Source organism: Cyanistes caeruleus, chromosome 32 (genome assembly GCF_971803275.1).
Source record: "Cyanistes caeruleus chromosome 32, bCyaCae1.hap1.1, whole genome shotgun sequence".
Taxonomy (NCBI): Eukaryota; Metazoa; Chordata; class Aves; order Passeriformes; family Paridae; genus Cyanistes; species Cyanistes caeruleus.
The window spans coordinates 525,462-548,169 of record NC_141733.1 but is presented as its reverse complement, the minus strand read 5'-3'; the positions used below and the strand labels follow the sequence as shown (position 1 = coordinate 548,169).

The 22,708-nt window shown below is 69.4% G+C and overlaps 3 protein-coding genes across 4 annotated transcripts; 1 reads left to right on the top strand and 2 right to left on the bottom strand.

The window, feature by feature from the left end:
* Positions 1-2,982: 2,982 nt before the first annotated feature.
* On the bottom strand, positions 2,983-6,198 carry LOC111943946 (uncharacterized). 2 transcript variants are annotated; one of them, XM_086870453.1, is made up of 4 exons: positions 6,034-6,198; positions 3,833-5,287; positions 3,225-3,318; positions 2,983-3,057 (listed from the first exon to the last, which is right to left on the bottom strand). In XM_086870453.1, exons 1-4 carry the CDS (start codon positions 6,092-6,094, stop codon positions 3,054-3,056), a joined length of 1,614 nt encoding a protein of 537 aa, XP_086726579.1. In that variant the 5' UTR covers positions 6,095-6,198; the 3' UTR covers positions 2,983-3,053. The 2 variants fall into 2 exon arrangements, with proteins under 2 accessions (XP_086726579.1, XP_086726580.1); XM_086870454.1 differs by lacking the exon at positions 3,225-3,318 and having other exon boundaries at positions 2,984-3,057.
* A 2,736-nt stretch (positions 6,199-8,934) lies between these two features.
* Positions 8,935-14,771, bottom strand: TESPA1 (thymocyte expressed, positive selection associated 1). The gene is made up of 6 exons (XM_086870406.1): positions 14,768-14,771; positions 12,684-13,371; positions 12,057-12,265; positions 11,589-11,808; positions 10,511-10,719; positions 8,935-9,806 (listed from the first exon to the last, which is right to left on the bottom strand). The coding sequence occupies exons 1-6, from the start codon at positions 14,769-14,771 to the stop codon at positions 8,935-8,937; spliced, it is 2,202 nt and encodes a 733-aa protein (XP_086726532.1).
* Positions 14,772-16,195: 1,424 nt separating this feature from the next.
* On the top strand, positions 16,196-21,669 carry PPP1R1A (protein phosphatase 1 regulatory inhibitor subunit 1A). The gene is made up of 7 exons (XM_086870434.1): positions 16,196-16,324; positions 19,074-19,134; positions 19,583-19,620; positions 19,746-19,809; positions 20,593-20,751; positions 20,841-20,992; positions 21,597-21,669. The coding sequence occupies exons 1-6, from the start codon at positions 16,244-16,246 to the stop codon at positions 20,990-20,992; spliced, it is 555 nt and encodes a 184-aa protein (XP_086726560.1). The 5' UTR covers positions 16,196-16,243; the 3' UTR covers positions 21,597-21,669.
* The last annotated feature ends 1,039 nt before the right edge of the window (positions 21,670-22,708 follow it).

Sequence of the window (22,708 nt, the reverse complement as noted above, 5' to 3'; positions counted from 1 at the left end):
CTCTTCATCCTCATCCTCATCCTCTTCCTCATCCTCATCCTCCTCTTCATCCTCATCCCCATCCCCATCCTCATCCTCATCCTCATCCTCATCCTCATCCTCATCCTCATCCTCATCCTTATCCTCCTCATCCTCTTCCTCTTCCTCTTTCTCCTCCTCATCCTCTTCCTCATCCTCATCCTCCTCTTCATCCTCATCCTCCTCTTCATCCTCATCCTCATCCTCATCCCCATCCTCATCCTCATCCCCATCCTCATCCTCATCCTCCTCTTCATCCTCATCCTCATCCTCTTCCTCATCCTCATCCTCCTCTTCATCCTCATCCCCATCCCCATCCTCATCCTCATCCTCATCCTCATCCTCATCCTCATCCTCATCCTCATCCTCATCCTCATCCTTATCCTCCTCATCCTCTTCCTCTTCCTCTTTCTCCTCCTCATCCTCTTCCTCACCGCGGCCTCAAGAGCCGGGAAAAACCTTCCCTGGCCTCGGAGGTGTGGTGGAGGCTGGACCCCAGTGTCCCCCCAGTGTCCCCCCAGTGTCCCCCAGTGTCCCCAGTGTCCCCCAGTGTCCCCCAGTGTCCTCTGTCCCCCCAGTGTCCCCCCAGTGTCCCCCCAGTGTCCCCCCAGTGTCCCCCAGTGTCCCCAGTGCCCCCCAGTGCCCCCCAGTGCCCCCCAGTGTCCCCAGTGTCCCCCAGTGTCCCCCAGTGTCCCCCAGTGTCCCCCAGTGACCCCCAGTGTCCCCCAGTGTCCCCAGTGCCCCCCAGTGTCCCCACTGTCCCCAGTGTCCCCCAGTGTCCCCCAGTGACCCCCAGTGTCCCCCAGTGTCCCCCAGTGTTCCCAGTGTCCCCAGTGCTCTCACTGGGGTCCTCACGGCCATTTGGCGCCACCTCTCCCCAGCAGGAGCTCACCTGGATGGGTGGCACCACCTGGGAGCCGATGACGTCACTCACACGTCACCACCCGTGCCGATGACGTCACCGGCAGGTCCAGCTGGATGTCCCCCCCCAGGAGCTGCTGATCCCAAACCAGGGGAGGGGAGGGGAGGGGAGGGGAGGGGAGGGGAGGGGAGGGGAGGGGAGGGGAGGGGAGGGGAGGGGAGGGGAGGGGAGGGGAGGGTCCCTGAACGTCCCCGCTCCGCTTTTTCTGCTCCGCCTTTTATTTTGAGGCCAATTCCCGCGACTTGGGGACATTTTCAGTGATCCCAGCCCCAAATCCATCGCTCGGGGAGGGGACAGTGACAGCGGCAGGAGCTGTCGGGAACGACTTGTGCCACCTCCTTGGGGACATCCCACTCAGCCCAGCCCGGCTCTGCTCACCGGGAACCAAAAAACACCAAAAAACCACAGCCGGAAAAGCTGATTTTTGTCAAGCTGTGAATTCTCTCACCTGCGAATTCGCACCGAATTCATTTTTCCGCCCCCTCCTCATCCCTGGGCCGGCTCCCAGCGGGGCTCTGCATCCCAGAGCTCCCGGAGCTGGCTCCACGCGCCTTTCCCTGGGGAAAAACGACCCAAAAAACGCCGCTTTTGGGGGAAAAAAAGCTGCCCGGCAGCGGTGGGAGGAGGCGCGGTGAGATGTCAGCCAGAGAGGAGGAGGAGGAGGATGATGATGAGGCAGCTCTTCACACCGGGATGAGACATTTCCCTGCGCCGGGAGGGGCTGGGTTTGCTCCCAGAGGGAATTTATTGAGGGGAAAACCAGAAATTTCGAGGAGAGTTGAGTTGGGGGGGGGTGAGCAGAGAGAGGAAAGGGAGCCGCGAGGTTCCCAGACTGGAAACCAGTGCGCACCAGTTCAGCCGCGTGTCCTGGACCCATGTGGGGGGGGTTTTTTCATTTTGGGGGGGTGGGAACAACCCCCAGGACTTCACGGAACCGGGACTGGGCTGATCCCGGAGCCCCTCGGGAGCGTCCGGCGGCTCCAAAAGGACTCGGGGATGTTCCCCCCCCTCCTCGCTCCATCCCTCCCCCGTCCCCGGGAAGATCTCCCGCTTCCCACGGAGCTGCCACCTCATCGCCGTCTCCATGGAAACCGCATCCCCCCCCCCCCCCGGATTGGGGAGGGGGTTGGGGGGTGTCAGAGCTGCCAATCCAACAGCTCGGCCCCCACAGGACACCCGGGGAGGGGGGGATGGGACCGGCCGTGGCACCAGGGTGGTCCCCAAGGACCCCTCCCCACCCAAGGCCGGTGCCCCCCGCGGGGGGAGGGACAAGGACAGGAGATGTTGGGTGTGGCAGAGCTGTCCCCGAACACCCCGCGACCACCCGGGGGTCCCACGCAGAGCTCCGGGACACCCCCGTGGGGACCCCCGAGCTGTCCCTGCCCATCCCGGAAGGGTCTCGGGACACAGCGACCCCTCCCCAAACGAGGGACGGGGCCCGACTGAGTGGGGCAGAGGATTTGGGGACGGGGGAGTGCTGTGGGGTGCGCGCCGGGGCTCAGGAGCGCTGGGGGGCTCCCCCATCCCCGGGGGGAATTGCGATGAGGATTGAACCCACGGCTGGGACCCCAAAACGGGCACCGAGCCCCCCACGGGCACTGGGATGGGTGGGGGGCTCCTCCTTTCACTGCTGGAGCCCAGAACAGCCCCCAGCCCCATTCCCCCAGCCCAGGAAGAGGCGGCAGGACACGGCGGGCTGCGTTTGGGATCGGCTTTATTTGGGATGAGCCGGGCCTGGAGCGGGGATGGGGTCCGTGCTCGGGGGGTCCGGCCCGGGGGGCTCGGGGGGCTCGGGGGCTCGGGGTCCGGTTCGGGGGGTCCGGCCCGGGGGGCTCGGGGGGCTCGGGGGGCTCGGGGGGTCCGGCTCGGGGGGCTCGGGGTCCGTGCTCGGGGGGTCCGGCTCGGGGGGTCCGGCCCGGGGGGCTCGGGGTCCGGTTCGAGGGGCTCGGGGTCCGGTTCGGGGGGCTCGGGGGGCTCGGGGGGTCCGGCCCGGGAGGATCGGGGTCCGGCTCGGGGGGCTCGGGGTCCGGTTCGGGGGGTCCGGCCCGGGGGGGTCCGGCCCGGGGGGGCTCCGTGCTCCAGCCCCGGTGGAATCGCCCTCGGTGCTCCTCACTCACCTGGAAGAAACAAAACGCAGCAGAGCTGAGCCCCGCTTCAGCCCCCCCCAATCCTCCCCCAGTCCCACCCTGGGACCCCCCAGCTGCCCCCTAAGCCCCCCCCAGGCGCGAGGAGGGCCCGGGGCCGGTTTCGGGGCTCTGAGCCCGCCCGAGCCCCCCGTGCGCACCCGATGATGTTGGTGGCCAGAGCGTTCAGCAGCCGGTCCAGCACGTCCGTGAGCAGAGCCAGGACCCCCTCGTTCTTCTCGGCTGCCTCGACCTCTGCGGGGGCAAAACCGGGGGTCTCCAGCACCCCGAGGGGCTCCTCAGCCCCTCCTGGGGGTCCCCGCAGCCGCCCAGGGCGGTGGCGATGATGCCCTGGCTCGTCCTGGCCCCCGTCAGACGCCACCGGGCCGGGGGTGTGGGACCCCCCCCCACCCTCGGGACCCTCACCCGGCGGCACCGACCCCACCCCGGCACAGAGAGAGAACCCAGAGCTCTGCCCGTCCCTGGGGGGCTCGGGGAGTTTTGGGGGGTCCCAAACCAGATCTGCCCGTCCCTGGGGGGCTCGGGGAGTTTTGGGGGGTCCCAAACCAGATCTGCCCGTCCCTGGGGGGCTCGGGGAGTTTTGGGGGGTCCCAAACCAGATCTGCCCGTCCCTGGGGGGCTCGGGGAGTTTTGGGGGGTCCCAAACCAGATCTGCCCGTCCCTGGGGGGCTCGGGGAGTTTTGGGGGGTCCCAAACCAGATCTGCCCGTCCCTGGGGGGCCCGGGGAGTTTTGGGGGGGGTCCCGAACCTTTTAGTTTGGTTGCCAGCTCCCCGAGGAGGGTCGGATCCACGCTGAGCTCCTCCGACTCCTCAGAGCTCTCTTCGGGATCCTCAGACTCCTCAGAGCTCTCTTCGGGATCCTCGGATTCCTCAGAGCTCTCTTCGGGATCCTCAGAGCTTTCTTCAGACTCCTCGGAGCTTTCTTCAGACTCCTCAGAGCTCTCTTCGTGATCCTCGGACTCCTCGGGGCTCTCTTCGTGATCTTCAGAATCCTCAGGGCTCTCCTCGTGATCCTCGGACTCTTCAGGACTCTCTTCAGAATCCTCAGACTCCTCAGGGCTCTCTTCGTGGTCCTCGGACTCTTCAGGGCTCTCCTCGTGATCTTCAGACTCCTCGGGGCTCTCTTTGGGATCCTCAGGACTCTCTTCGTGATCTTCAGACTCCTCAGGGCTCTCTTCGTGGTCCTCAGACTCCTCAGGACTCTCTTCAGACTCTTCAGGGCTCTCCTCAAAATCCTCAGACTCCTCAGGGCTCTCCTCATGATCTTCAGACTCTTCAGGGCTTTCTTCAGACTCCTCGGACTCCTCAGAGCTCTCTTCGTGGTCCTCGGACTCTTCGGGGCTCTCCTCGTGATCTTCAGACTCTTCAGGACTCTCCTCGTGATCTTCAGACTCTTCAGGGCTTTCTTCATGATCCTCAGACTCCTCAGGACTCTCTTTGGGATCCTCAGACTCTTCAGGACTCTCTTCAGACTCCTCAGACTCTTCAGGGCTCTCTTTGGGATCCTCGGGGCTCTCTTTGGGATCCTCAGACTCTTCAGGGCTCTCCTCGTGATCCTCGGACTCTTCAGGGCTCTCTTCGTGATCCTCGGGCTCCTCGGGGCTCTCTTTGGGATCCTCAGACTCTTCAGGACTCTCTTCAGACTCCTCGGGGCTCTCTTCGTGATCTTCAGACTCTTCAGGGCTCTCCTCAAAATCCTCAGACTCTTCAGGGCTCTCTTCATGATCCTCAGACTCTTCAGGGCTTTCTTCGTGATCCTCAGACTCCTCGGGGCTCTCTTGAAAATCCTCGGACTCTTCAGGGCTCTCTTCGTGATCCTCGGACTCTTCAGGGCTCTCTTTGGGATCTTCAGACTCTTCAGGGCTCTCTTCAGACTCCTCAGGACTCTCCTCGTGATCCTCGGGATCCTCGGGGCTCTCTTTGGGATCCTCGGACTCTTCAGGGCTCTCTTCGTGATCCTCAGACTCCTCGGGGCTCTCCTCAAAATCCTCGGACTCCTCGGGGCTCTCTTCAGACTCCTCGGACTCCTCAGGACTCTCCTCGTGATCCTCGGACTCCTCGGGGCTCTCTTCGGGGTCCAGCAGCCCCAGGGGTTCCCCTTTGGGGTCCAGCAGCCCCAGCAGCCCCAGGGGTTCCCCTTTGGGGTCCAGGAGGTTCCCGAGCTCCGCCAGGAGCCCCTCTTGATCCACCTCCTGCACGGGCCCTGCGAGAGGGAGAGCAGAGCTGGCATCGGGACCCCCAGGACCCCCAGGACCCCTCCCCGCAACCCGCGGCCAGTCTGGGGACACCCGGGAGCCCTGAGCCCGCTCCCGCCCCCACCGGGACCCGCCGGTGCCACCCCAGAGTCATCCCGGTGTCCCCCCGGTGCCACCCCAGAGTCATCCCGGTGTCCCCACGGTGTCACCCCAGTGTCCCCCCGGTGCCACCCCAGAGTCATCCCGGTGTCCCCCCGGTGCCATCCCAGGACCCCCCGGTGCCACCCCAGAGTCATCCCGGTGTCCCCCCGGTGTCCCCCCGGTGCCACCCCAGAGTCATCCCGGTGTCCCCACGGTGCCATCCCAGGACCCCCCGGTGCCACCCCAGAGTCATCCCGGTGTCACCCCAGTGTCCCCCCGGTGCCATCTCAGGACCACCCGGTGCCACCCCAGGACCCCCCGGTGCCACCCCAGAGTCATCCCGGTGTCACCCCGGTGTCCCCCCGGTGCCACCCCAGAGTCATCCCGGTGTCCCCCCGGTGCCATCCCAGGACCCCCCGGTGCCATCCCGCGACCCCCCCAGTGCCACCCCAGTGTCCCCCCGCTGTCCCCCGCTGTCCCCCGCTGTCCCCCCGCTGTCCCCCGCTGTCCCCTGCTGTCCCCCCGCTGTCCCCCCGCTGTCCCCCGCTGTCCCCCCGCTGTCCCCCCGCTGTCCCCCGCTGTCCCCCCGCTGTCCCCGCTGTCCCCAGCTCACGGGCCGTGGCCAGGCTGCCGGCGAGCCCGGCCAGCAGCAGCGCGGTCCAGATCTTCATCATCGCGGCGGATTCGGGGCACGGAGCGGCACCGGGACACGGAGCAGAACCGGGACACGGGACACGGGACACGGGACACGGAGCAGAACCGGGACACGGGACACGGGACACGGGACACGGGACACGGGACACGGAGCAGAACCGGGACACGGGACACGGGACACGGAGCAGCACCGGGACACGGCGGGGATGAGCCGGGACCGGGCCCTGCCCCTTATGAAGGGACTGGGGCAGGGCTCGGGAATGTTCCAGGTGCGGGCAGGTGCCCGTGCCAGGGCAGGATTAGCCCGGATTAGCCCCGCAGCCCCCCCGGGACAGCCCAGCCCCACCCCGGGGCAATTCCTGAATCCGCAGAGCCCCCCCAGAACTCCCTGGATCCCAGCTGGAGCATCCCAGTGCACCCCAGAGCATTCCAGGGCACCCCAGTGTCCCCTGGTGCACCCCAGAGCATCCCAGGGCACCCCAGTGTCCCCTGGTGCACCCCAGAACATCCCAGTCCCGTTTTGGGATGGGGCAGAACATCCCAGTCCCGTTTTGGGATGGGGCAGAACATCCCAGTCCCGTTTTGGGATGGGGCAGAGCATCCCAGTCCCGTTTTGGGATGGGGCAGAGCATCCCAGTCCCGTTTTGGGATGGAGCAGAACATCCCAGTCTCGTTTTGGGATGGGGCAGAACATCCCAGTCTCGTTTTGGGATGGGGCAGAGCATCCCAGTCTCGTTTTGGGATGGGGCAGAGCATCCCAGTCTCGTTTTGGGATGGGGCAGAGCATCCCAGTCTCGTTTTGGGATGGAGCAGAACATCCCAGTGCACCCCAGAACATCCCAGTCCCGTTTTGGGATGGAGCAGAGCATCCCAGTGCACCCCAGAACATCCCAGTCCCGTTTTGGGATGGAGCAGAGCATCCCAGTCTCGTTTTGGGATGGGGCAGAGCATCCCAGTCTCGTTTTGGGATGGAGCAGAACATCCCAGTGCACCCCAGAACATCCCAGTCCCGTTTTGGGATGGGGCAGAACATCCCAGTGCACCCCAGAACATCCCAGTCCCGTTTTTGGGATCAGATCGATCTCGGAACCTCCCCAGGGCTGAGCTGGTCCCAGCCCGGAGCTCCAAGGCCAGGGAGTGAGCACGGAAAATCGGGATGAATCATTCCCGGGAGCTGCTTGGGAAACAATTCCCGTCCTCTGCAGGGAAGGGGCAGCCGAGCGTGGCCGGAGCTGACAGCGCTCCCGGGATGCGCCTGGGAAAAAGGGTTTTGGAGGAATTTCAGGGAATTTTAGGGAATGATTGATTGGCAGCGGCTCCGAGGGCTCGGGGATGTCACCCGGGAGAGGCTCCGGGTCCTGGCGGGGTGGTGGGGGTGGGAATTGGGGTGAGGAATGGGGTGGGAATGGGGGATGGAGAGGGATTTGGGATGGATGGGGCTGGGGATGGGTTTGGGGCTGGATTTGGGATGGATTTGGGGCTGGATTCGGGAATGGATTTGGGGCTGGATTTGGGAATGGATTTGGGGCTGGATTCGGGGCTGGATTTGGGGCTGGATTCGGGGCAGGATTTGGGGATGGATTCAGGGCTGGATTTGGGGCTGGATTTGGGGCTGGATTCGGGGCTGGATTTGGGGATGGGTTTGGGGCTGGATTTGGGATGGATTCGGGGCTGGATTTGGGGCTGGATTTGGGGCTGGATTCGGGGCTGGATTTGGGGCTGGATTCGGGAATGGATTCAGGGCTGGATTTGGGGCTGGATTTGGGGCTGGATTTGGGGCTGGATTCGGGGCTGGATTTGGGGATGGATTTGGGATGGATTTGGGGCTGGATTTGGGGCTGGATTCGGGGCTGGATTTGGGGATGGATTTGGGATGGATTTGGGGCTGGATTCGGGGCTGGATTTGGGGCTGGATTCGGGAATGGATTCAGGGCTGGATTCGGGGCTGGATTTGGGGCTGGATTTGGGGCTGGATTCGGGAATGGATTTGGGGCTGGATTCAGGGCTGGATTTGGGGCTGGATTCGGGGCAGGATTTGGGGCTGGATGCGATGCCAGCGGGGACAGAGGACACCCCACAGCAAATCCAGTCCCAAATGTAGGACACGGGGCCGGCGGCTCCCCCCACTCCTTCCCTGCCCCCCCAGCAGCTCCCGCTCCCCGTGGGAAGCGGCTCCCACGGCTTGGCCGCATCCTTCCCTTTGGCTGCCGAGCCCAGGGATGAATCCTGGGTGTTTTCCATCATCCCAGCGCCCGAGGGAGGATTTGTGCCACCCTCCTGCCTGTTCCTGGTGCTTCCGAGCGTCCCGTTCATTCCCGGTGGGAAAAGGAGGGTGAGGAGAGCCCAGCCGTGCCCCGGGCAGGGATTTGGGGCAGCCGGATCCGGGAGGCAGAGCCAGAGCCCCCCAGGAGGGAACTGGAATCCTGGATCAGGGAGTTAATCCCCAAACGGCCTCGCGGGGAGGCAGGAACACAAGAGGAACCTCTTTGTGCTGTTTTGTTCCCCATCCCATCGGATGAATTCATCCCAAATGGCCCCAAAATCCCCCCAAAATCCCTCGCGGGAAGCACCGCGGGCTCCGAGGTGTCCATGGAATGTGCTGAGCCCGGCTCTGCCCCACCCGGCCTTCCCCAGGGCTGCCCACAGCAAATCCCGGCTTTATTTCTGGGATGGGAACGGGGAACAGGGATGGGGGTGGCAGCGGGGGGTCCCAGCCAGGTTTGGGGTCCCACACACCCCCAGGACAGGGGGGAATCCTGGAGGAGCCGGATCCATCCCGGGATGGGACCGTCCCGTCCCCCGCCCCCGGGTTTTGGGATCCAGCCGCCGGTGCCGGAGGGGCCGCGGGGATAATCCCGGATCATCCCGCCCTGGCTGCTCTCCACGGGGAAGCCCCGGGGCTGTTGATCCCCCGGGACTTCCCTTTCCCAGGAATTGCAGCGCCCTGGGCCGGTGCCACCGCGGGGTCCCGGGGAGCGGCCAGGATGGGGACAGCGACAGCCCGGGGACAAAGGGACGGTGGTGCCTCCTTCTCGAGGCCTTGGGGCTCCTTCCCGGGGTCTTTGTGCTCCTTCCCGGGGTCTTGGGGCTCCTTCCCGGGGTCTTGGGGCTCCTTCCCGGGGTCCCGGGGCTCCTTCCCGGGGTCCTGGGGCTCCTTCCCGGGGTCCTGGGGCTCCTTCCCGGGGTCTTTGGGCTCCTTCCCGGGGTCCTGGGGCTCCTTCCCGGGGTCCTGGGGCTCCTTCCCGGGGTCCCGGGGCTCCTTCCCGGGGTCTTTGGGCTCCTTCCCAGGGTCCTGGGGCTCCTTCCCGGGGTCCCGGGGCTCCTTCCCGGGGTCCCGGGGCTCCTTCCCGGGGTCTTTGTGCTCCTTCCCGGGGTCTTTGTGCTCCTTCCCGGGGTCTTTGTGCTCCTTCCCGGGGTCCTGGGGCTCCTTCCCGGGGTCCCGGGGCTCCTTCCCGGGGTCCTGGGGCTCCTTCCCGGGGTCTTGGGGCTCCTTCCCGGGGTCCCGGGGCTCCTTCCCGGGGTCCTGGGGCTCCTTCCCGGGGTCCCGGGGCTCCTTCCCGGGGTCCCGGGACCCCCCCAGCAGCTCCAGGCACGGACACAGCCACCGCCATCCCTTTGGGGACTTTATTGTGTCCCCACCCCCCCCCCCCAGAGTGACCGACGTGGCCGAAGTGCGAGTGACACCCCCGAGGGCTGGGGACACGTCCCCGCTGCAGGCCCCGAGCCACGGGGCTGGGGGGAACGAGCCGAAATTGGGGTAAAATCCTGAGTGCGGAGGTTTTCCTGTGCCGAACACACACACGTGTCACACGCGTGTCCCAAACGTCCGTGGGGACACCCGGCAGAGGCTCCACGTCCTCCTGAAGTGGCCTCAGGTCACCCGCGGGGGGCTGAGGGGCCGGGCCGGGGGTCCCGGGGGTCCCGGGGGTCCCGGGGGTCCCGGGGGTCCCGGGGGTGGGAGCGGATCCTCCCCGGAGGAGCCCGAGGGACGCGGAGCCCGCAGGGGGGGACACGGAGGGGACACACCGGGCGCACCCTGCCCCCCTCAGGAGCCCCCAAATTCACTCCTTGGGGTCCTGGAAGGACCTGGAGGGACCTGGAGGGACATGGAAAGACCTGGAAGGACCTGGAAGGACCTGGAAGGACCTGGAGGGATCTGGAGGGACCTGGAGGGACCTGGAGGGACCTGGAAAGACCTGGAAGGACCTGGAGGGACCTGGAGGGACCTGGAAGGACCTGGAGGGATCTGGAGGGACCTGGAGGGACCTGGAGGGACCTGGAAGGACCTGGAGGGACCTGGAGGGATCTGGAGGGATCTGGAAGGACCTGGAAGGACCTGGAGGGACCTGGAGGGACCTGGAGGGACCTGGAGGGACCTGGAAGGACCTGGAGGGATCTGGAGGGACCTGGAGGGACCTGGAAGGACCTGGAGGGACCTGGAGGGACCTGGAAGGACCTGGAAGGATGGGAGGAGCGGGCGGCTCCCTCTGGGGCATCATCATCTTCATCATCCTCCTCCTCCTCCTCGCTCAGCACCTGCCGGGGGGGGGGTGGGTGCGGGGCTGAGCGTGTCCCGGCGCGGTGACAAAGCCGTGTCACCTCCCCCGCGTGTCCCTCGTGTCGCCACGCGTGACCCTGTGCGTGTCTGGGGGGGGAGGGGGGGTGGGTGTGACCCGGCTCCCCCCGGGCCCGGCTCCGCCCGAGCCTCTGAATCATTTAAACCTTAAAAGCCTGGGAAGCTCCGGGGACATTTCCCGCTCCAGCTCCTTCCCCGAGCCAGCCGGGGGGAGCCTTCATCCTCCTCCTCCTCCTCCTCCTCCTCCTCCTCCTCCTCCTCCTCCTCCTTCAGCTCCGAGGACTCCGCCGCTCCTCGGGGGGCGAGGGGACCCTCTGGGGGGGCTGCAGGCCGGGGACCCCCAGGTGCCCCCCACCCTGGGCACGGTGACATCGCCCCCCCCCCGGAGCAGCGGGGTCTGGCCGGGGGTCCCTCGTGTCCACCTGAGCCCCCCCGGCTGCTTCCTGAGCCCCCCCCGAGTCCTTCCCGAGCCCCCCCGGGTCCTTCCTGAGCCCCCCGAGTCCTTCCCGAGCCCCCCCAGGTCATTCCCGAGCCCCCCCGAATCCTTCCTGAGCCCCCCGAGTCCTTCCCGAGCCCCCCCAGGTCATTCCCGAGCCCCCCCAGGTCATTCCCGAGCCCCCCCCCAGGTCATTCCTGAGCCCCCCGAGTCCTTCCCGAGCCCCCCCAGGTCATTCCCGAGCCCCCCCCAGGTCATTCCCGAGCCCCCCCCGGTCATTCCTAAGCCCCCCGAGTCCTTCCCGAGCCCCCCCAGGTCATTCCCGAGCCCCCCCGGGTGCTTCCTGAGCCCCCCAGGTCATTCCCGAGCCCCCCCGGGTCCTTCCTGAGCCCCCCGAGTCCTTCCTGAGCCCCCCCAGGTCATTCCCGAGCCCCCCCAGGTCATTCCCGAGCCCCCCGGGTCCCTCCCGAGCCCCCCGGGTCCTTCCTGAGCCCCCCCGGACCGAGGGTCGCCCCCCGGGCCCCCCGCGGGATGTCCCCTTTCCCCCCCCGTTGTCACTGCGAGGACACCGCGCGCTTCAGGCGCTCCGCGGGGGCTGTCGGGGATGTCGCGATAGGGCCGGGGGGGCCGCGTGCGCTGCGGGGGGGTCCCCGACACGTGGGAGCGGAGGCGGGAGGAGGCGCCGGCCGTGGCAGGCAGGGCCCGGAGCTGCTGGAAGCGACCTGGGGGTGACACCGGGGGGTCACGGGGGGAGCTCGGGGGGGGGGGGGGTACCCCCAGCTCCCGCCAGGGGAAACTGAGGCACGGGAGACATTTCCCATCCTCCAATAGGAGCAGCAGGTGCCTCCCCCCTCCCCCAGCCGGATAATCCCCCAATTCCCTCCTGGGGAAACTGAGGCACGGGGGTGTTTCCCGTCCCCCCAGGAGGGCCGGGGACAGCGGGGACAGAGGGGACAGCGGTGGCACGCACTGGCCAGCACCAGGCCGGGCTCCTCCATCTCCCGGCGCCGCAGCTGCGCCCGCAGGAACAGCCCCAGGTCGATGCCGCTGGCGCGGGACGGGGCCGAGAAGAAGCGGGGGGGGACCCGGGACGCGACCCCCGGGTCGCTCCCCACGAAGCCGAGGCTGTGCAGGATCTCCTCGGGGTCCGGCTGGAACCGGGACAGACACACGGACAGGCTGCGGGAGGGGACAGAGCCCGCCTCAGCCGCGCGGGGACACCGGGGGACATCGGGGGGACATCGGGGGGACACCGGGGGGACACCGGGGGGACATCGGGGGGACACCGGGGGGACATCGGGGGACACCGGGGGGACACCGGGGGGACACCGGAGGGACATCGGGGGGACATCCAGCCACTGCCTGGAGTTGGAGGGGACACTGGTGGGGACATGAGGGGACACTGGAGGGGACATTGGAGGGGACACTGCAGGGGACACCGGAGGCAGTGCTGTCCCCAGGGCTCAGGAGCCGGTCCCTCTACGTGGGGAGGGGACACTGGCAGCAGGACACATGGGGACAGTGTCCCCCGCCCTGCCAGCCTCCCCCGGGATCCCGGGAGTGGCATCAGCGCAGGGTGACAGGGGACAGCACTCACCTCACGGCCACCGAGGTGCCACCCCTGGCCTCACATCCATTCTGACGGGTCCCCAAGGAGCCAGAATTCCCAGGAGCTGGATCCTCCAGGGGCTGGGATCTCCAGGGGCTGGGATCTCCAGGAGCTGGATCCTCCAGGATCTGGATCCCCCAGGATCTGGGATCTCCAGGATCTGGGATCTCCAGGAGCTGGATCCTCCAGGATCTGGATCCCCCAGGATCTGGGATCTCCAGGATCTGGGATCTCCAGGATCTGGGATCTCCAGGAGCTGGGATCTCCAGGAGCTGGATCCTCCAGGGGCTGGGATCTCCAGGAGCTGGATCCTCCAGGAACTGGATCCCCGAGGAGCTGGGATCTCCAGGAGCTGGGATCTCCAGAATCTGGGATCCCCAGGATCTGGATCCCCCAGGATCTGGGATCCCCAGGAGCTGGGATCCCCCAGGATCTGGGATCCCCAGGATCTGGATCCCCCAGGATCTGGATCCCCAGGATCTGGGATCCCCAGGATCTGGATCCCCAGGATCTGGATCCCCCAGGACCTGGGATCCCCAGGATCTGGGATCCCCCAGGGTTTGTGTCCCCAGGGCCAGGTCCCACAAGTGACAGTGACCGGGAGCTCCGGGCGCTGCCCCAGCCGGGATCCCGTCAAAAAAGGCAAGGAAGCTCCGGGCCGGGAGCGCCGCGCCCGCTCCGCCGGGATATTTTTAGCCCGGGAGTGTTTGTGGATAAAGCCCCGAATTAAGCGTTCCCTCAGCCCGGCCCGGGCGGGGGGGCCGGGAACCGGGAAGGACGGAAAAACCTCGGGAAGGACGGGAAAACCTCGGGAAGGACGGGAAAAACCCCGGGAAGAACGGGAATATCCCCGGGAAGGACGGGAAAAACCTCGGGAAGGACGGGAAAAACCCCGGGAAGGACGGGAAAAACCCCGGGAAGGATGGGAAAAACCTCGGGAAGAACAGGAATATCCCCGGGAAGGACGGGAAAAACCCCGGGAAGGATGGGAATATCCCTGGGAAGATGGACAGATCCCTCGGGAAGGATGGACACGTCCCCGGGAAGGATGGACACAGGACCGGGAAGGGATGGACACAGGAACGGGAAGGATGGACACGGGACCGGGAAGGGATGGACACGTCCCCGGGAAGGATGGACACGTCCCTGGAAGGGATGGACACGGGACCGGGAAGGGACGGACACAGGACCGGGAAGGGATGGACACAGGACCGGGAAGGGATGGACACGGGACCGGGAAGGGATGGACACGTCCCTGGACAGATCCCTCCGGCCTCGCCCCTCTCTGGCCCCGCTGCGGGGTCACATCCCGCACACGGCTGTCCCCAAGGATGTCCCCAGGGATGTCCCCAGGGATGTCCCCAAGGATGTCCCCAGGGATGTCCCCAAGGATGTCCCCAAGGATGTCCTCAGGGATGTCCCCAAGGATGTCCCCGGGCCGAGGGACCCGCAGCACCAGCGGGCCCTGGATATTGAAATTCCCTGCCGGCCGCCGGGGGGGTCCCAGCCCCCCCCTCAATGCCATTCCCACCCCACCATTCCCTCGGGAAGCGCGGGGGGGCTCGGGGGGAGCCTCGGGGGGGCTCGGGGGGCTCCCAGCTCCCCCCTCAATGCCGTTCCCACCCCACCATTCCCTCGGGAAGCGCGGGGGGGCTCGGGGGGAGCCTCGGGGGGGGCTCGGGGGGAGGGGAGGGGGGGCACGGCCGCTCCTTCCCAGCTTTTCCCACCCACAATTCCCGGGATCCTGGGGATGGGGCTGGGGGTCTCACTCCCCCATGGATTTTGGGGGGGGGGTCCGGCTGCTTTCCCCACCCCCCCTCTCAGAGATGAGGACCACCCCTCCCCCAGAGCCCCCAGCACTGTTATCCCGGCACTTACGGGATGCCCGACCCCCCCTCCCAGCACCGGGACACCGGGACCCCCCTCCCGGGACCCCCGGAGGTGGCGGGGGGCACAGCGGGGGCACGGCGAGGCTCGGGAGGCCCCCCCAGGCCCCCCCCCCAAGGCCTGACCTACTTAGCGGATTCCTGCCGGCAGATCCCGGCTCCATGAATAAGTGATGGGACACGCACTCATGGCTGCTGCGGGGGGGGACACCCGGCCCCGCGACCACCCCCGGCCCCGCGACCCCCTCCCCCGGCCCCAAAACCCCTCCCGGCCCCGCGACCCCCACCCCCGGCCCCGCGACCACCCCGGCCCCGCGACCACCCCGGCCCCGCGACCCCCTCCCCGGCCCCGCGACCCCCACACCCGGCCCCGCGACCACCCCCGGCCCCGCGACCCCCTCCCCCGGCCCCGCGACCACCCCGGCCCCGCGACCCCCACCCCCGGCCCCGCGACCACCCCGGCCCCGCGACCCCCACACCCGGCCCCGCGACCACCCCCGGCCCCGTGACCACCCCGGCCCCGCGACCCCCTCCCCCGGCCCCGCGACCCCCTCCCCCGGCCCCGCGACCCCCTCCCCCGGCCCCAAAACCCCTCCCGGCCCCGCGACCCCCTCCCCCGGCCCCGCGACCCCCACCCCCGGCCCCGCGACCCCCACCCCCGGCCACAGAACTCCCCCCGGCCCCGCGACCACCCCCCGGCCTTGCGACCCCTCCTCAGCCCAGAAAACCCCTCCTCGGCCCCGCGACCCCCCCAAATCCCCGAGGATGTCACTTTGGGGGGCCGTGGGGGACACAGCACAGACAGATGTTGGGGACAGCCCCTCCCCACCCTGTGCCCCCCCCCAAGATCAATATTCCGTGTTTAGGGGGTTTGGGGGGTGCAGGTGCTGCTGGGACAGTCCCCAAGGGCTGGCGGGGTCCCCTTGTCCCCGAGGAGGGGGACAAGGAGTGTCCCCGCTGCGGTGGGGGGGTCCTGTCCCTGTCCCTGTCCCCGTGTCTGTCCCTGTGTCTGTCCCCGTGTCCCTCTGTCCCCGCATCCTGGCTCTGTCCACACGTCTGTCCCTGCGGCCTGCAGTCCATCCTTGTGTCTGTTTGTCTGTCCGCGTGTCCCTGTGTCTGTCCCCCTGTCCCTGTGTCTGTCCCCCTGTCCCTGTGTCTGTCCCCGCGTCCCTGTGTCTGTCCCCGTGTCCGTGTGTCCCTCCCCGTGTCCGTGTGTCCCTCCCCGGTGTCTGTGTGTCCCTCCCCGTGTCCGTGTGTCCCTCCCCCGTGTCCGTGTGTCCGTCCCCCGTGTCCGTGTGTCCCTGCCGTGTCCGTGTGTCCCTCCCCGGTGTCCGTGTGTCCCTCCCGGTGTCCGTGTGTCCGTCCCCCGTGTCCGTGTGTCCGTCCCCCGTGTCCGTGTGTCCCTCCCCCGTGTCCGTGTGTCCGTCCCCCGTGTCCGTGTGTCCCTCCCCCGTGTCCGTGTGTCCGTCCCCCGTGTCCGTGTGTCCCTCCCCGGTGTCCGTGTGTCCCTCCCCGTGTCCGTGTGTCCGTCCCCCGTGTCCCGCCGTCCCCTCCGCGCGCGGGGCGGTGGGCGGGGCGGGGCTGTGGGCGTGGCCTGCGCGGGGCGTGGCCGGGGCGTGGCCGCTCGGAGCCGCCGGAGCCGCCGGAGCCGCCGCGCCCGCGATGGAGCCCAACAGCCCCCGCAAGATCCAGTTCACGGTCCCGCTGCTGGAGCCGCACCTGGACCCGGAGGCGGCCGAGCAGGTGCGGGGACACCGCGGGGACACCGCGGGGACACCGAGGGGACACCGGGGGGGCCGCGGGGCTGCGCGGAGGAGAGAGCCGGGGGGGCTCCGGGGGGCTGCGGGCACGGCCCGGGCGGGGGGCACCGAGCGCTGGGACCGGGGGTGAGGCCGGGGGACAGCGGGGACAGCGGGGAGCAGCCCCCCGGTCCCGGGGACCCCCGCGCGGAGCGGCCCCCGCTGTCCCCGGAGCCCCGCGGGGCGGGGGGTGACACTGCCAGGGCCATGTGCCGGCTCTGCGCGACGCCACCGGGGCCACCCCGGGACCCCCCGGCCCCTCCAGCCCCTGCTCCCCTCGGAGCCGGTCCCAGAACAGCCCCGGGCACGGGGTGACCCCGCGCGGGGACACGGCCGGGGACCCCCGGGCACCCCGAGCCCCTCCTGCCACCTCCGCGCCCCCAGCCCTGGGGGCTGCAGGGGACAAGGGGGGTCTGGGGGGACCCCTCGGCCCCACCGTGGCCCCGCGGGGGCTTCAGGAGGATGAGGAGGAGGAAGGAGGGGGGTTCCGCCGTGTCCCCCCAGCTGGGGGTCCTGGGGGTGGGGGGCCAGGACCCCCCCGGTGCCAGCGGGGCGGGGGCCAGTGTGGCGCTGTCACTGAACGTGGCCACCTGGGGCCACCACCCGGCCCGGTGGGGGCAGCGCGGGGGCCCCGGGAGGGAGAGGGAGAGTTGGGGGTCCCCAGGAGGGGGAGGGAGAGCTGGGGGTCCCCAGGAGGGAGAGGGAGAACGCGGGGGGGGGGCTGCAGGAGCCCCCCCAGCAGCCAGCAAAGGGCACGGCCCAGTCCCCGTCACAGCCGGGCTCGGGCACTGCCCTGCTCCCCTGCCCTGCCTCAGTTTCCCCTCCCGGAGGGTCTCACCCAGCGCCTCTCAAGGCCCTGAGCTGGGGGTGACACCGGTGACACTGCCGATGTCCCCTCCCCGCTCCTCTTTTTGGGGGGTCCCTGGCTGCGCTGCCCTCGCAGCCCTGGGGGGCCCGGCCGTGTCACCCCCTCTGCGGGTGGCACCGCGGTGTCCCCGTGTCCTGCCGGGGGGTCCCCGAATCTCTCCAGCCCCACCCTCCTCAAGGACTTTGTCCCCACGGTCCCCCCGTGTCCCCCGCGGGTCCTGCAGCTCCCTGACCCCCCCATCTCTGCTGAGCCCCCCCCGTTTGCCCCCCGCCCACCCCGGTCGCCCTCCCGGGTGCCCCCCGTGAGTGCCAGGCCTGGCCCAGGGCTTTGTCCTGCGCCTCTTCCCGGTGTCCCCAAGTCCCCCTGAGAGCGTCCCCGAGGCCTCGGCGACCATCCCGGGGCGGGCGGGGGGGGCCGGTTCGGCTCCGTGGTACCGAACCGAGCCGGACCCCTCCCGCTCCCCCCCGAGCCCCCGGCCCGCTCCGAGCTCCCGGCCCGGTCCCGGCCCGGTCCCGGCTGCTCCCGGATCGCGCCGCTCTCCCTTAATCGATGCTGGAGATTGATCTAAAAATAGCGGCGGGAGCAGAGCGCGGCCGAGGCGGGAGGGAGGCAGGGAGGGAGGGATGGGGGAGGGAGGGAGGAGGGAGGGAGGGAGCGAAGGGGGGGAAGGACCAGCGCATCCCCTCCCCGGAGCATCCCCGGGATCCCCCCGCCCGCCCGGCAACCCCCCCGGGCCGGGCCGGGAATTGGGGAGGGGGTTTCGGGGGGGGCTCAGCCGGGGTCGCTCGGCTCCACCTGGGTGACCTTGAGCAGGTGGCAGCGGTGTCCCCTCCCCATCCCCGCCCCGGGGGTCGCGCCGGGGTGGGGGGGGGGTGGGGGGGGCGAGGCCGAGCCCCCCCAGCCGGAGGGGCTGGAGCGTCCCAGGGGGGGCTGCGGCTTCCCGGGGTCCCTCCGGGGGCTGCGGGGCCGGACCGGGCCCGGGGCGGGGACCCCAAATCCATCCTGGGGGGGGGGGGGGCGGTTGGACCCCCACCCCAAAGTTTGGGGGGGTGGGGGGGGGGCTGGTCCGTGGGGTCCTCGGCGGGGCCGGGGCGATTCCCGGCGATTCCCGGTTCCCCCTAATCTCCGTTTAATATCCAGATCGCGTTTCCATGGCAACGGGGCCGGCACGGGAGGATGCGCCGGGGGCTCGGGGGGGTGGGCAGGGGCCGGGGGAGGTGCGGAGGGGCGGGGGGCGGCGGGGGGGGGGCGCTCCCCCGGCCGCTCTCCCGCCTGATTAGCATCTCATTAGCATCTCATTAGCCAGCCCGCCTCATTAGGGAATCCTCGCTGGGAAATTGGGTTTTTTTTGGAGGCGCTCAGTTACTGGGTCAGCGGGGAAAGGGGGCGCGGGGTCACCGCTGTCGCCACCGCCACCTCCTCTGTCGCCACCGCCACCTCCTCTGTCGCCGCCGCCACCTCCTCTGTCGCCGCCGCCACCGCCGGCCCCACCGCGGCCACTCGGCCCCCACAGATCCCCCCCCAAAAAAAGCCAGCGGCGGGGCCGGAGCAGCTGGAGGTGACCTTGGGCAAGGACAGAGGAAGGGCAGGGCCCCGCCGGTGTCCCCGTGTCGCTGTCCCCGTGTCGCTGTCCCCGTGTCGCTGTCCCCAAGCGTTTCCCGCCGCCGCCTATAACGGGAAAGCCACGCGCGTCCGGTCACCGCCACCCCGGGCACGGCGACACCGCGGGCTCGGTGCCAGGGGGGGCCCGGGGGGGGGTCGGGGCACGGTCCGGGGGGGTCCCAAATCTCTGCCGTGTGCCCCCCCCCCCCCCTCCCCACCCCAGATCCGGAGGCGTCGGCCGACCCCCGCCAACCTCGTCCTGAGCAGCGACCAATCGTCCCCAGGTGGGTCCGGGGGGGTCCCCGCGTCACCCCCGGGGGCACCGGGGACACCCCAGGGTGCTCAGGGACCCCTCCCCAAAATGCCCGGGGACCCCACACTTGCTAAGGATACCCCCCCCAAACGGGGCCAGGGACCCCCCCATTGTCCGGAGGGGTCTCACCCCATGCTCGGGGACCCCCTAAATGACACTCGGACCCCCCCCCATGCTCAGGGACCCCCTAAATGTCACCCAGGGACCCCCACCATGCTCAGGACCCCCACGCACGGGGGGGCGGGACCCCAATCCCCGTGACAATGGGGCGGGGGGTGGTGGTGGCACTGTCCCCATGACACCCCCAGGGGACAGAGACCCCCCCGGAGGGCCCGGATTGACCTCGGGGGGCACAGGACGAGCCCCCCACCCCACTCCCACCCCCCCGCTGACCTCCTGCCCCCTCTCTGCCCCCCCAGAGATCGACGAGGACCGGCTGCCCAACCCCCTGCTGAAGGTTTGTGCTCCGGGGGGGCTGCGGGGACCCCCGGGGGACATCGGGGACCCCCGGGGGGACATCGGGGACCCCTCCCCGGGCCGGGAGACCCCCCCGCCCCGCCCTGACCCGCGCTGTCCCCGCAGTCCGGCCTGGCCATGTCCCCCCGGCAGAGGAAGAAGGTTCCCCGCAGCACCCCCACCATGAAAGGTACTTGGGGGGGACACGGGGGGACACGGGGGGACACTGGGGACATGGGGGGACACTGGGGGGACACTGGGGACACTGGGGGACACTGGGGGACACTGGGGACACTGGGGGGATACTGAGGGGACACTGGGGGGACACTGGGGGGACACTGGGGGGACACTGGGGGACACTGGGGGACACTGGGGACACTGGGGGGATACTGAGGGGACACTGGGGGGACACTGGGGGGACACTGGGGGGACACTGGGGACACTGGGGGACACTGGGGGACACTGGGGACACTGGGGGACACTGGGGGACACTGGGGACACTGGGGGGATACTGAGGGGACACTGGGGGGACACTGGGGGGACACTGGGGGGACACGGCGGGACACTGAGGGGACACTGGGGGACACTGGAGGACACTGAGGGGACACTGGGGGGACACTGGGGGGATACTGAGGGGACACTGGGGGGACACTGGGGACACTGGGGGACACTGGGGGACACTGGGGACACTGGGGGACACTGGGGGACACAGAGGGGACACTGGGGGACACTGGGGGACACTGGGGGGACACTGGGGACACTGGGGGGCACTGGGGGACACCGGGAGGGGACACAAGGTGGGGACAGCCCCTCCCAGCACCGCGGTCCGGAGGCCACCACCCCCCCCCCCATCCCCGGCCTGGCAAACGCCACCTCGGGGCCACCCGAGGCCGCGGTGTCGCCGGGAGCGTGGGGACGGTCCCCAGGGTCCCCAGGGTCGCCAGGGTCGCCAGCGGCGCTCGCTGCCCGGCAGAGCTGCAGATGATGGTGGAGCATCACCTGTGCAAGCAGGCGCAGGGGGGAGGCGACAACGACGACGAGGTGGTGGCGGCCACCGCCCGCTGCCCCCGCGGTGACCCCGAGCACCGCCACAGCCCCGGCGGCTCCTGCCCGCTGGCCCAGGGCGGCCACCGTGAGTCCCGGGGGGCGACCGGGGGCGGGGGGACAGGAGGTGACAGGGACCTGAGGTCACCCCCGTCCCCCGTGCTGTGACACCCGCAGGGACCCCCGGGGATGGGACCCCTCAGGCCGGGACCCCCCGAGCCGGGACCCCCGGGGCCGGGACCCCCCGAGCCGGGACCCCCGGGGCCGCGCGGCGCAGCCGGGACGAGGACGGGACCCATATAGAGCCTGGGGACAGCGAGGGCCAGTAGGTACGGCCTGGGGACACTGGGGGGCCATTGGGGACACTGGGGGACATTGGGGACACTGGGGGCACTGGGGACACTGGGGGCACTGGGGACACTGGGGACACTGGGGGGGCACTGGGGGCACTAGGGGGACACTGGGGGCACTGGGGACACTGGGGGGACATTGGGGACACTGGGGGGACATTGGGGACACTGGGGGGACACTGGGGGGGCACTGGGGGCACTGGGGACACTGCGGGGACACTGGGGGGACACTGGGGAGACACTGGGGACACTGGGGGGACACTGGGGGGACATTGGGGACAGCAGGCTGGGACACCCGGGTGGCACTGGGACACTGGACTGGGACATGGGATGTCCCCGAGATGTCCTCGGGATGTCCCAGGGATATCCCAGGGATGTCCCAGGGATGTCCCCGAGATGTCCCCGGGATGTCCCCAGGATGTCCCAGTGATGTCCCCGGGATGTCCCCGGGATGTCCCAGGGATGTCCCCAGGATGTCCCCAAGATGTCCCCGGGCCACTGGGCAATGCCAGGGGCAGGGTGGCCTCGCTGGGCCGGGGGCTGTCCCCTCCCCGCTGTCCCCAGCGCTGTCCCTTGTCCCCAGGTGTGGCCGCGGGACCCGGACGCCAGCGGAGATTTTTTTATTCCATTTTCTAAGATTTTGGGGCTGCCCAGAATTATTTTGGGGTTTTTTTTTTTGTTTTTGTTTTTTGTTTTTTTTACTGCCACGGGCAGGTCCCCACCCGGGGGGGGGTCTGGGGACAACGCCAGGGCTGTCCCCTCCCCCTGGGGACCTCAGGGCAGGTGACACTGGGGACACGGAGCAGACCCCCCCCCCCCCAAAATCCTCACTGCCACCCTCGGGGTGCCCCCTGCCCCTCCCCCACTCCTGGGGGGGTCACCTGGACACGCGGACACGGGGAGGGGACACGGGGAGGGGACACGGGGAGGGGACAGGGACACGCGTGTGCACACGGACACGGGGGGGGGCGTGGGGACCCCCCCTCAGCCGGAATTAAAGGGATCCTTTCCCCCCCCGCCTCCTCCTTGGGCCGCGCCGGGGTGGGGAGGGGGGTGGGGTCCCCTTTTTGGGGGCTGGGGGGGCTCCAGGACCCCTTTGGGTGCTTGGGGGGGGGCTCCAGGACCCCCTTTGGGTACCAGGGGGGCTCCAGGACCCCTTTGGGTACCAGGGGGGCTCCAGGACCCCCTTTGGGTGCTTGGAGGGGCTCCAGGACCCCTTTGGGTACCGGGGGGGGGCTCCAGGACCCCCTTTGGGTACCGGGGGGGGCTCCAGGACCCCCTTTGGGTACCGGGGGGGGGCTCCAGGACCCCCTTTGGGTGCCGGGGGGGGCTCCAGGACCCCCTTTGGGTACCGGGGGGGGGCTCCAGGACCCCCTTTGGGTACCGGGGGGGGCTCCAGGACCCCCTTTGGGTACCGGGGGGGGGCTCCAGGACCCCCTTTGGGTGCCGGGGGGGGCTCCAGGACCCCCTTTGGGTGCTTGGGGGGGCTCCAGGACCCCTTTGGGTGCCGGGGGGGGCTCCAGGACCCCTTTGGGTACCGGGGGGGCTCCAGGACCCCCTTTGGGTACCGGGGGGGGGCTCCAGGACCTCCTTTGGGTGCCGGGGGGGGCTCCAGGACCCCTTTGGGTGCCGGGGGTCGCCCCCATGCCCGGGTTTAGACCCCTTTGGGTTTCCCCCCCCCCCAGTGCCCGGAGC